This window comes from Acartia tonsa, chromosome 4 (genome assembly GCF_053477335.1).
Source record: "Acartia tonsa isolate MP-2025a chromosome 4, ASM5347733v1, whole genome shotgun sequence".
NCBI lineage: Eukaryota > Metazoa > Arthropoda > Copepoda > Calanoida > Acartiidae > Acartia > Acartia tonsa.
The window spans coordinates 12,229,520-12,242,655 of NC_137263.1; the positions used below are offsets into that span (position 1 = coordinate 12,229,520).

Sequence of the window (13,136 nt, forward strand, 5' to 3'; positions counted from 1 at the left end):
TGTATAATTGTTGCATGTTGATTGCTTGGGAGGAAAAGGGTTAATCCGTTTTAAAATCAGCTGGACAACTCTAGCTAAGCAAAATTAGTTTTGTATTATTTCTATCACTACTAGTCCCTAATTCCTGCATATATACACAATATAAATACCTGGGCCCAGCTATTTTACAATTTATTCACACAAACTTTTAAAATGTTAAAATTCATTCCTAAGAACTTATACATACATGAGTGTAACAGCATGTAACTGACAATCAAGGTACAATTTTCCTGTAATATTGAGAAAGTCACGAATTTGAGGATTGTGTCTTTAGTTTTGACATTGAACCTCAGAATTTTAGTTTGTCAATGTTGCGTCTGCTTTGTGCATTAGTGTGTGTGTTTGTGTGTACGTCTGTGTGTGTGAGTGTGTGTGTACGTCTGTGTGTGTGAGTGTGTGTGTGTGTGTGTGTGTGTACGTCTGTGTGTGTGAGTGTGTGTGTACGTCTGTGTGTGTGAGTGTGTGTGTGTGTGTGTACGTCTCTGTGAGTGTGTACGTCTGGGTGTGTGTGTGTTTGTGTTGACAAGGCTTTCTCTGTTACGAAAATTGTTTTAAAATGACTTTTGAGTGTGGAGACCTTCCCATCTTTTCCTACTTTAAACTGTGTTTATTTGTATGTGCGTGTTTGTGTGTACGTGTGCGCGTCTAATGTAAGTGTCTCCGTGAGCAACAGAGAAGATCTGTTTGTACAACACCCAATTTTAGGTGTTTCTTCTCCGAGCTGTCCCCTCAGCGTAAACCTTTTTTGTCCTTCCCCTTTCTCTATCTCTCTCTCTCTCTCTCTCTCTCTCTCTCTCTCTCTCTCTCTCTATCTCTCTCTCTCTCTATCTCTCTCTCTCTCTATCTCTCTCTCTCTCTCTCTCTCTCTCTCTCTCTCTCTCGCTTTTACTCTTTCTTGCTAAATTCAATTCTTTTGTTTTTCTTTCTCTAAACTTTGTTTCTTTCTTACCTTTCCACCTCCTCTACGATATTATACATTCTTTCTCTGTTTTTTCTCCTTCACCATCCCCGCCCTCTGACCTTCTCCCCTCTCCACTTGCAAAAGAACGCTTAGGCCGAGTTGACCGCCGCGAGGCTAGTAGCTACCTTCAGATAGAAAAAATGTGAATTCTCCAGTTGTTGACCAAGCCCTGTGTTTTTGTACCTGTGTCCGTGTCCTGTGACCATAAAAGTGCAACTTCTGGTTGGCAATAGTGCTGCCTGTTGTCCTGACACAAACATGGACAATAAACTGAAAACATTCATGAACAAAAGCAATGATGTCAGCACATGATGTTACAAAATAAAATGAGAAAATATATTCTTTATAAGTGATAATTTAAAAAATAAAGATTATTATAAAAATTTCAATTATTTTGCAATTAGAAATTGACATTGAAAAAAAGTTATTCCAAATTTTAAGAAAGACTTTATACTGTTATCACAATCACTAATCATTATAACAATTTTAAAGAAGTAAAAGAACAAGATCATCAACATTATTAGTGAGAAAGAACTTAATTTTATACATCTAAGCTCTAAAGTAAATGATCCCTAAAAACTATTGATATTGTTGTTTTAAGAGCGGAGAAGTTTAAGATAAATAATTTGAGGGAAAATTGTGATAAATAATGATTCTTTTAAACACAGGTAAATACATGGTGTACATTAACGTCAACAAAAATCCTCAAATAAATAATTTTATGTACTAAAGTAACAGGATGTCTGGTAGTTGTAAAGTTAAGTAAATTGTTGCTGTAATAATAGTTTAAAGGTTTTGTTTGCTTTTTAAAATTAATCCTTTTTGTGGTGAAGTTTGTATACCAAATAACCTCTACACTAATGGATGTAGAATGTATACATGGATATTATAGGGAAAAGACAATGGACATTATCTTGATGTACATTCCCAATAGAATACATTTGTTACAGACTAACGAGGGAGGGAACTTTACCAAAAGTTTTTTTTAACACGTTCCCTCATTCGTTGGCTTCAAAACTATTATTAAATATTAATTGAATCTGGCACAAACTAGAAGTTTCCAACTTTTTCCAGCATATTTTTAATAAATTTAATCTACAAAAAGTGTAATTTTGTTTCTAATAATTTAGAGTGTTTATAAAAGTTATCTAGCATTGTCTTATCCTATAGGAATTTCTGTGGGAGACACAAGGGCGAAGGACTGCTGATATGGTTGTAGAATACTACTCTATCTAATGGCCTAACACTATACATGAACTATTCTATCGGCTCTTTTTCTTACCTACGCATATTCATAATATTTGCCGTTTTCAAAGTGCCTTGTTAAGAACACTAACCCCAACCTTCTCTTATATTTAAATTTGGGCGTAGTTTTTCGTTTGCTAGTGAGGTTAGGTTAGGTTTTATTAGGAACTGAATAGCCTCACAGTGTATTACAGGCATAGGCCCCTCATGGTTTAACTCTGCAGGTATAATAAGAGAAGAAAAAAACTACCCAACCCCCTTGTTTTCAATTTATTTCAAAATAAGGGTTAATGTTTCAGTGCTCGACAGTCTCTAAAATATTTAATTTATTGATGTGTCTAAAAAAAACTTTGAGGAAAAACTATTTATACTCTGTATTTGAATATTTTTCATATCACAAACACAACAATCCATCAGTTCCTTCAGATTTAAAATAATATTTTACATTTTTACAAGATCGATCAAAACCAAGATATTTTTTTTCAGCATCATTTTAAATCAAATAGTGAATTTAAAAAAAAATGCATCAATAATTTCAAGAGCTTTGCTCATAAAAAAAGATGTATGTTTACAGAACACTCATATATGTTTATTTTTCTAGTCTGAAATGATGAACTAACAGTTACATTATTTTTCAGTGCTGTCTATTGTTCTGCTGGCTGTGTGCGGCCATAACCCGGTGACCGCCAGTGCTGCGCCAGAATGCCAGCTCACAACAAACAACGTCCCTGTCAACTACAACGGTCCCGACATCATCGAGTGCAACTGCTCGCCCGAGGAACTCGAGTACATTGGCAACTTGAACTTCTTGAAGCAGGCGGTGGGCCAGGCGGCCAGAAACCAGCGGAACTTGGAGATTAGCCTGGGACACTGTGAGACTCTGGAGCTGGAGCTGAACTCTGCAGAAATTACATACAAACAATTTGATATCAAGATCCACAACACATCATCTCTTGTCATTAATCAAATTAGGAATTTTAATACTTCAACAAAAAATGTTACACGAAAAAAGACTAACGTTAAAATTAAAAAAAAATTGCCGAATAAATCAGATATCTCTGAACTATTATTATAAACCAATCTTACTCTTCTCTACAATGATTAAGTCTTCGTTTCTTTGTTCTTTTATGTCTCTAAGAAAGCTTCCTTTCATTTGAATTTTTTAAATAGACATTACGTTCTTAACAAACTAATAAAACACCTCACTACTTTATGACAAGTAGATCTGCCTTTGGGAGCACCTTTTAAAAAAGTGGTTAATTCGACCTTCCACTTTCTACTATGTTTTTAAAAGAAAAAGTAAACAAAAAAGGTTTTTGGGGGGTTTGATTTTACTTAGGATTGTGCCGTTACCCATCCCTGGATTGTTATAAACATTTTCTATGCCTATAAGTAGCTTTACTGTAAAGGAGAACCATGTCAGTCTAGCGGAAAGGTACAGACACACACACAGACAGTGAAACATCCTTTTATTAAGGGTGAATGATTATTGTTTTTTACTCTTATTTTGTCAACTAATTATTGCTGCGCTATGAATGAACATAATTGTCCTCGTTAAAGTGAGAAATAGGAAATACTAGCGTGACCTTGTTCAATGTTATTCCAGTACTAGCAAAGTTCTACAGACTAATGTTAGGAATTTTTCAAATTTTAGGGTGGGGAGGTAATTATACCCAGGGATCTAAAGGGATAGGACATTGGCCGATAAATTGATTTTTTCCCCACTGATGACACTCAAAATTACCCCTTTTGTAAGTTAAAATTAGTAATTGAAAAGTTTGAATTGAACCAACAATTCAAATTCAATTAAAGTCCCCAAAATTTCATTTAAAAACAGCAAAAAAAAAAGAATTTTAATGTTTAAAAATAACACATTTTACCTGTTTACCTGTTTAAAATGAGATTTTCTACAGGAAATCTTAACTGTAGCTTGTGCTTCGCTACTTTTTGACGCATATTTACATTATTGGTCAATCTAAATTTTGTAGAAGCACGACTTTGTTAACTTGTTCACCACCCCCCCCCCTTCCTTCAACCTTCATTTTGCTAAAATAATAAACTCAGCTTCTTTGCATTGTACTACGCCCTTAATTAGTAATTTAGTCAGGGAGGGAGGTAACATTGCACTGTTTATTACGCTAGTCCCCAAAGTTTTATAATAACGTTTTCTTATTTGTAGCCTTAACAACTTTAGTGATTTTATTGAAGTTTGATTGGTTAGTTCATTAAGTTGTAATTTATAGAAGGGATAATTTTGTGTTCTATCAATGGGGATGTACATCAATTTACAGGCCAATGGCCTATCCCTTTAGATCCCTGAAATTAGTTGAACCCTGAAAAGTTAGCGTATGGCCCTGAAAATTAAATTCTCAATTCAGGAAATACTCAGGAAAGAATTTCGGCTTTCACAAGGTTTTATTCTTTTCCTATTTTCTCTTTTAAAATCCTATTAAAACAAGGATGACAACTTCCAAAAAAGCGAAGCTCTGAAACGGACAAACGAACATTAAAACGTGTCAGAAAAAACAGATTAATAGGATAGTAACGATTAGAGAGTTGCTACGCTTTCTAAATCATACCTAATTGATATAGAAATCTTAATGCTAAGTTTGAAATCTATAGGACAATTCTAACCTGTTTAAATTAACGAAAAGATTGACGAATGGACGGACCGACCTTAATTATGGAAAAGCTTCACATTTAAATATTTTTAAACAAGAATGATATCAACATTAAAAGCTAAGCATTATAAAGAACAAGGAACAACGTCTTTAAAGCTAAATTTCAATGGAAATAATATTTTATTAAACATTTGAAATATTAAAATTTTTATGTGCAGAGTGGTTTCAATTGACGACAATCCACAGTTTGTAATTGTGCAGAATGTGACCAATTTGTACCTTACTGGCCGAGTGTACTGTCCTGGGTGTACTAATGTACAGGGTCCTCTCCATCTTCAGGTAAAGAACACAAATTTGTACCCCACTGGCCGTGTGTACTGTCCTGGCTGTACCAATGTACAGGGTCCTCTCCATCTCCAGGTAAAGAACATAAATTTGTACCCCACTGGCCGTGTGTACTGCCCTGGCTGTATTAATTTACAGTGTCCCCTTCATCTTCAGATAAAGAATATGAAATTGTTCTTAGCTAGCCGTATGTACTTCCCTGGCTGTACTAATGTACAGGGTCTTCTCCGTCTTCAGATAAATTAGTACCTGACTAGCCGTGTGTACTGTTATGGCTGTACTAGTGTACAGGGTCCTCTTTATCTTCAGGTAAAGAACAGAAATATGTACTTGACTTGCTCTGTGTACTGTCCTAGCTGTACTAATGTACAGAGTCCTCTCGATCTTCAGGTAAAGAACATAAATTTGTACCCCACTGGCCGTGTGTACTGCCCTGGCTGTACTAATTTACAGGGTCCCCTCCATCTTCAGGTAAAGAATATGAAATTGTACTTAGCTAACCGTATGTACATTCCTGGCTGTACTAATGTACAGGGTCTTCTCCGTCTTCAGATTAATTAGTACCTGACTAGCCGTGTGTAATGTTTTGGCTGTACTAGTGTACAGGGTCCTATTCATCTTCATGTAAAGAACAGAAATATGTACTTGATTAGCTCTGTGTACTGTCCTAGCTTTACTAATGTACAGAGTCCTCTCCATCTTCAGGTAAAGAACATAAATTTGTACCCCACTGGCCGTGTGTACTGCCCTGACTGTATTAATGTACAGGGTCCTCCCCATCTTCAGGTACAGAACATAAAATTGTACTTAGCTAGCCGTGTGTACTGCCCAGGCTGTACTAATTTACAGGGTCCCCTCCATCTTCAGGTAAAGAATATGAAATTGTACTTAGCTAGCCGTGTGTACTGCCCTGGGCCTGGCTGTACTAATGTACAGGGTCTTCTCCGTCTTCAGATGAATTAGTACCTGAATAGCCGTTTGTACTCTCCTGGCTGTATTAATGTACAGGGTCCTCCCCATCTTCAGGTACAGAACATAAATGTGTATCTGACTAGACGTTTTTAATTAATAAACAATCCTTTTTTTAAAAAAAAATTTAATACATATGATTTTATTTCCTGACAAATCAGATAACTGTGGCACATAATTTTTTTAGTTTAAATAATATTTAGTTTGCTGTGAAAGCTAGGGATTCAGCCACCTAATAGATAACATATTGATAAATTATTGATGATATGCTGAATATTAAATTCCTTTTACTCAGTCATGTAATATATTTAAAATATTTACATTCATAAATTACAGGGTGTGTAAACTTCGGTGATTTCACTCAAAACTTGGAATAACTGTGAGGTTCTCCTTAACTTTACTTAACCTAACCTAAAATTAGTTAAAAATAGCTGAAACGTTAAAATTTCATTTATTTGAACAGTTTTACCAAAAATTAACCTGAAAACAAATAATTTGGTGCTTGCTTACATGTGAAGACCGGAGCACCGAACCCCCCCCCCCCCCGCTTAGTTTTGACAAAAATCAAAAATAAGGGGGGGGTAGTTTTTTAACCCCCCGCTTAGTTTTGACAAAAATCAAAAATAAGGGGGGGGTAGTTTTTTCACTGTACAACACGCCAGAAAGTTGAGTGAGGTAAATCAAGTAAATCCAGTATACCAGAGGGGAAACCTTATTACAGGGATATTCATGTTTTGGGGCATAATTTCCTTATTTATTGACTGATTTTAGTAATTGATGTATCCCTGAACAGAAAATGAAAATAAGGAGGAGGGGGGCCAGTAAAAGGTTTTAATTTTGCGCAAAATTATAAGGTTTCCCCTCTGGTATACTAGATTTTCTTGATTTACCTCACTCAACTTTCTGGCGTGTTGTACAGTGAAAAAACTACCCCCCCCTTATTTTTGATTTTCTTCAAAATTAAGGGGGGGGTTAAGTCTTTGCCTTGCTGAGCTTTTTTCCTCCTTGCCGTTTTCCAGACATTAAAAAACTACCCCCCCCCCTTATTTTTGATTTTTGTCAAAACTAAGCGGGGGGGGGGGGGGTTTTCGGTGCTCCAGTCTACCACATGTAAGCAAGTACCAATAATTTATTACATTAGGAGTAGTTATTTATTGCATCGTTTTATAGACAACTTTCTGTGGATAGTAGAATTAAAAATTATAAGTTTTAAACCAGTTTTGTTATCCCCGAGGGGCCTAAGGCCCGGGATAACAAAACTGATATTAATTTTATGATTTATATTCTAATACTCGTGGAAAATATTTTCTATAATACGAAGCTATACATGATTTTTCAGTATGGCTGAGACTGGTACTAATCCAGCGGATATCAACATACTGAAAAAGTTATTAAATAAGTCTAAAATAGTTTTTTCCATGAGATTTTATTTTTATTTTTCTATTTGGTATCTAAAGAAAACTACAAACTTTGTTTGAAACAAAATATTGAGAAAGAATAAATAAACACACCAAACTAAAAACTTGTAAAACACATATTTACACATTTTGTTCTAACAAGGACCATAACATTTAATATTAGCCGAGCCTTATCAAATAAATTCTACTAGCGGTTTCGCCCCTAGCCTCTAGGGACTTTGCCCCAAGAGATAATTTAAAAAAAGTACTACTGGTGCTGCTCATAGTCTAATGTGTTCCCAAGAAAATTGTTGTTGTTTTTTTTGGGGGTGGGGAAATTTCATTTTTTTGGGAGGGGGGTCTCACCCCCCAAGAAAATAGCTTAAAACCACCACAGGACCCTGAAGAGTAGAATCCAATCGGTTCAGTGGTTACCGAGATTTTAAGGGACAGACGGACGGACAGACAGACATCGTTCTACTTTGTATTATAGATATAAAAGCAGTGATGTGGAGCCGCCATTATTTACGGCGAATTTAGCACACAAATACAGGCTGGTATCATCAGCTCTAGCTCCTACCAAAATGCCATATTAAACTATCAAATTTCTATATTTTATACGATAATACCATTTCTTCATAGTCTATAAGTCAAAGTAAATACAGATAAAAATCAGTTTATAAATATCATATCGAAATTATGTCAAAAATGACAACTTTTAGTAAAAGTCATATAGTAGAAAGGCGACATTGAAATTACAGGAATAAAAGTCAAAGTTTTTATATGAAGTGCATCACTTATTGATTGATAGTCGTAACAATGAAATTTAATTTAAGGATATAAATTTTTTTCCTAAACACAGATTCTCTAAACATAAAAACTCATTAGAATATAGAATCCTAATTCACCTGCAATAAACTGGAAAATATTTTATTCATGCTAACATTATGAGCAATTAAGATAATATAGTTTCCACTTTAGACAATTTAAAAGATAAAATGAATATTAATGGAAATATATAATGTTTAGACTGATGCATTGACTTAAAGCCTTAATTGCTAATAGATCAACCCCCCAAAAAAGAGCAACAAAAAAAATTCCACTAATATTTTCTAAATTCTAAAGGCAGAATGAAAAATTTATCTTAAAGTATCTTAATATTAAAGGTTTCCTAACTAAACATTTTTTACATATAGTAATCAACACAGTTTATTTAACCCTTACAGATCGGGCCCCTATTCCCACCTTAATAGATCGGGGGGGGGGGGGGGGGGGGGGTCATATTGACCCCCCCTTCTATCTCGGCTTCTGTTACAGATAAAGACGTAAAATTTTTTTCTGGTGGTTCATGTGTATTTTTAGAGAAGATTACTTTTTCTAGTCATAGCAGTCAGGCCGCTCCTTAGCCGCTTTTTAGCGGCCAGTCGCTAAATTTTAAAACAGCTGTAGAGCGGCCAATTTTATAGCTAAAGGGTGAGCAAAAAAAAATGCGTACCTTTTTAAAATTGAAATTGCGCGGCTTGTGTTAATAGTAGAAAAACACTACGCATACCGTTAGAACCGCTAAGAAGTCTATTTTTAGGAAATATAAAAACAATTCCTGTGCTACGCATAGTTTAGGAGCTACGTGTTAAAATGTCCCAACTGACTTAAAACTTGACTTGCGAGTAAATTTTGGGACATTTTACCTTCTGGCTCCTAGATTATTTGTAGCACAGGAACCGTTCTTATATTTCCAAAAAATACAGTTCATAGCGGTTCTAACGGTATGTGTAACATTTTTCTACTATTACCACAAGCCGCGCAATTTGAAATTAAAAAATGTAGACATCTCTTTTTGCAAAATATCTTCTCTAATTTTTAGTTATATTTTAAAATTTACTCGCAAGTCAAGTTTTACATCAGTTGGGACATTTTAACATGTAGCTCATAAACTATGCGTAGCACAGGAATCGTTCTTATATTTCCTAAAAATAGACTTCTTAGCGGTTCTAACGGTATGCGTAGTATTTTTCTACTATTAACACAAGCCGCGCAATTTCAATTTTAAAAAGGTACGCATTTTTTTTGCTCACCCTTTAGGATGACCAAATTTTAGGACGAACTTTTATTTTTCATAACAAAAAAATTACTTTTTCTGATCATCGCCAAAAAACGGCAATTAACGGAAACCGCTATTTTTGGCGGTTACGGCGGTAAAACGGCGGTTGGCGGCGCCAATTAATATTTTTATCTGTTTATTATTGCTCAAGGATTTACCAAAAAAATTTATAGGTCTCTAGCTGTAATAGAAGCCACGATATTCATGATATATGTCTGTAGTAAAAGCCGGACAAAAATCGGTCATAAAGTCGGTCAGGGTGCGGTCAAACGGTCATAACACCATTTTTATCATAAGGTCATTGATATCTCAGTATTCAACAAAAAAAATTTAGGTTTCTATCTTATATACAAAGTCATAATGTAGAAATTAAGAATTATTTAGAATTTATTTTCAATTTTGGTGCTACCCAACCGACTTTGACCGGACACCACGACCGACACAGACCAGATATCCTAATAAAATCAACTCTTGCCGACGTATAATTACTAAACTTAAAAAGTCATGAAGTCACATCTCTCTATCTTACCTACAAAAAAATGACATTGAAAAAATAGAGGGGGGGGGTCAATATGACCCCCCCCCCCCCCCGATCTGTAAGGGTTAAACATGCTATGTTGAGTCCAATACAAACCATAGAGTATAGAAACATAAAAGATTCATTTTTTTGCACAATTTTTGCATAGTTATTTCCAGTAAAAATTACTAAAAAATTAGATAATTTTGCCAGTCTTTTTTACATACAAAATTCATTTTCCTTCGCTGCTTTGGATAAGATAATTCTTGTAAAAATAGATTAGGGATACAATCTATATAATGAAATTAGAACGAAAATCGAACAGGGGTCGAAGTATTACTAACTAAATTAAGCATATATTTTGCCAAAATAAACAAGCAAAATATGCACAATGTACATATGTATGTGCCTAAAAATACTAAATCATTTTATGCAATATGCATTGACTTTTAAATTCTTTTCCAGTAATAGAGAGTTAATATAGGATAATAGGAATAAATAAATAAAGTAAAGGTTGAGAGATTTTTTCATCTATTTTTAGTTTTTAGAAAATGTGCAACCTTTATTGATTTTTTATATTTCTGCCAATGTTTTTTTTGTGAAAGTCAGATTTTTTTTTTTTTTAGTTCAGAACCGCTTTTTGTCTGCTCCACTCCGGGGCCATTCAGAAAAATTTCTTCGGCTCCATACATTTGGGTAGTTACTGGAGCAATACGGCTCCAGCTTAACATCGCACTGTCCGTAGTGGAATGAGCTGGCCGGGCCTACCTAATTTTCAGAGTTGCCTGATCTGGAGTGGAGCAGCCTAAAAAATGCCGGCTCCAATTACCTGGATGTCACAAAATTGACAAAGAAATTATTAAAAATGATTTAACCTATTATATTTTGCAATTCCTTTACCTCTGTACAAAGCTGTTTTGCGCATTGCGGGGGGTATAATGCACACTTGCCGCACAAAAATCACCAATTTAATGCAATAAAGATCTAAATTTACAAATATATACATATATGTTAGTAGAAGTAGTTGAAAGTCATATATGAGGTCAAACGGACCGGGATCAATAATATTCAAACGAAAACAAGCACAACAATCTTCATAGTTAGCATAACCATGACAAGATAGCTACATTTTATTAACACATTGATTCCGATTCTTAGATATACTAACACAATATTGTACTTTTTTACTTTTGTACTAGCACCGTACGGAATTATCCTCATCATTGAGTAGCTGCGTTAATGTAAGTTAAACCTGAAAAGATTATTCATAAAAATGCATTAGGTATATTTCACCTTGTAATAAGATGCCAATAAGTGTGCACTTGTGTGTCTGCAGGTTTATAACTGCAAGTATTTTCTACACCGTTGTGTACAAAAGTCCGTAGGTATCAATAAGCTCTCCATGAGTATTCATGTAACAATGTTGTAATACAAGGACACTGATAGAATTATTTCATCTTTTATAGTTAAGTCTTAAAATGAAAGTATTGTATTTCAAGAATTTTGCATTTACATCACTTTTACACAGAAGATTAAAAATCTAATTTTTGATCTTCAATATGAGCTACTCTTATAATGTGTAATCTTTACTTTTTCAAATTGTCTTATTTTTTTCTATGGTTATTGTCATTCTTGGCTTAGTCAATTTGTCATGAAAGGCTAATTAAGAAACACCGATTAATCTTGACTTCCAGCCTTTTTTTAGCTTTTACAAAAAAAAGAAATGTAATATTTTCTTGTTTGTTGACCTTTGCTATAGTTTCAGAATGTGGAGCACGTAGTTGTGGAGGACATGAACAGCACAGTTCCTATGAAGATGACCGCCCGTCACCTGACCTCTCTGTCACTGTACCGCACCTATATATCCCAGCTGCCCTGGCCCGGAATATTTGTGTACAACACCACCCGTGTCAGCATATCCTACTCAATTCTGCCTGGCCTGTTCCCCAAGTCTATATCTATGACGCTGGGCAGCAGCCTGGATGTGACCTATAACATCATGGACGTCGAGAGTTCATTAAATGTTCAGCAGTATAATAATGTTAATGAACAATGCAACAGGAAGGATAAACTAGAAGAGCTCTCTGTTGAATGTCAAAGTATGTTTGTTCAAAAAGATTTAGATGAACCATTTGGAGTTGTTGGACCTGTACGCCTGCCAGAAGATCCTGAAATATTTCAACCTGATGATAATTCAACGGATACATTAGCTGATGAAGACTATTTCAATTTTGATGATGTTGAAAGTGCGTTTAATCTTACTTATGTGACATATGCTATTGACTATGCCTTGGACTACGTTATGGAATGGAAAAACGATACTATAGCAGTGACAGCACTTACACATAATGGGCTCTATGGCATCGTCTTTTTGACCCTCTGTATTATCTTTGCTGTTCTCTTCGCTTTGATCTATTGTTGCTGTCGTTGCTGCTGTAAAAAGCGTCGCCGCAAGGAGGATGTCGAAGAAGAATACTTGGAACGTCAACTGTCCAGCCATTTGGTCACAGCAAACAACAAAAAGGGCCGCAAGCATGCGGACGGTGATGAGTATTCCAACTCTTCCAAGGCCCATCTGGCTCACGGGATGGAAGAAAATGGAGGTCTGGAGCCGGCACACATGTATCCATATGCTCCCTATCCAACACTGCGCTATGTTACAGTGCAGCAGGTGCAGTCTAATCCTGGCGCGGATGGTGTCATTTGCGGCTCCCTCACATTGGCTCCCTCACCTGCAGTACCCAGGGAGGAACATTTAAGGGATTTATCATCTAATCAATTGAAGGCTCAAGTTTTTAATAGTGTTTAGATAAACATTGTGTATATGCCATGCTACGTGATTATTAATTTTTAAAAATGTTATTATTTTGAAGCTATGTTTGATTGTTTATAAATAAACTTTTTATTGTGTTAGCATTTATATCTTTTAATTCTCCAATAT

General features: G+C 35.2%; 1 protein-coding gene across 1 annotated transcript; it reads left to right on the top strand.

Moving 5' to 3' along the window:
- Positions 1–1,096: 1,096 nt before the first annotated feature.
- LOC145316104 (uncharacterized) lies at positions 1,097–13,108 on the top strand. Its single transcript, XM_080156407.1, has 4 exons — positions 1,097–1,668; positions 2,884–3,215; positions 5,083–5,205; positions 11,955–13,108. The coding sequence occupies exons 1-4, from the start codon at positions 1,650–1,652 to the stop codon at positions 13,002–13,004; spliced, it is 1,524 nt and encodes a 507-aa protein (XP_080012533.1). The 5' UTR covers positions 1,097–1,649; the 3' UTR covers positions 13,005–13,108.
- The last annotated feature ends 28 nt before the right edge of the window (positions 13,109–13,136 follow it).

Excerpts from the sequence above, each read along its gene's own strand:
- LOC145316104 (XM_080156407.1), top strand. Across the intron at positions 3,216-5,082 it reads CTCTTGTCATTAATCAAATT|AGAGTGGTTTCAATTGACGA; the intron begins AGGAATTTTAAT and ends ATTTTTATGTGC. Across the intron at positions 5,206-11,954 it reads AGGGTCCTCTCCATCTTCAG|TTTCAGAATGTGGAGCACGT; the intron begins GTAAAGAACACA and ends CCTTTGCTATAG.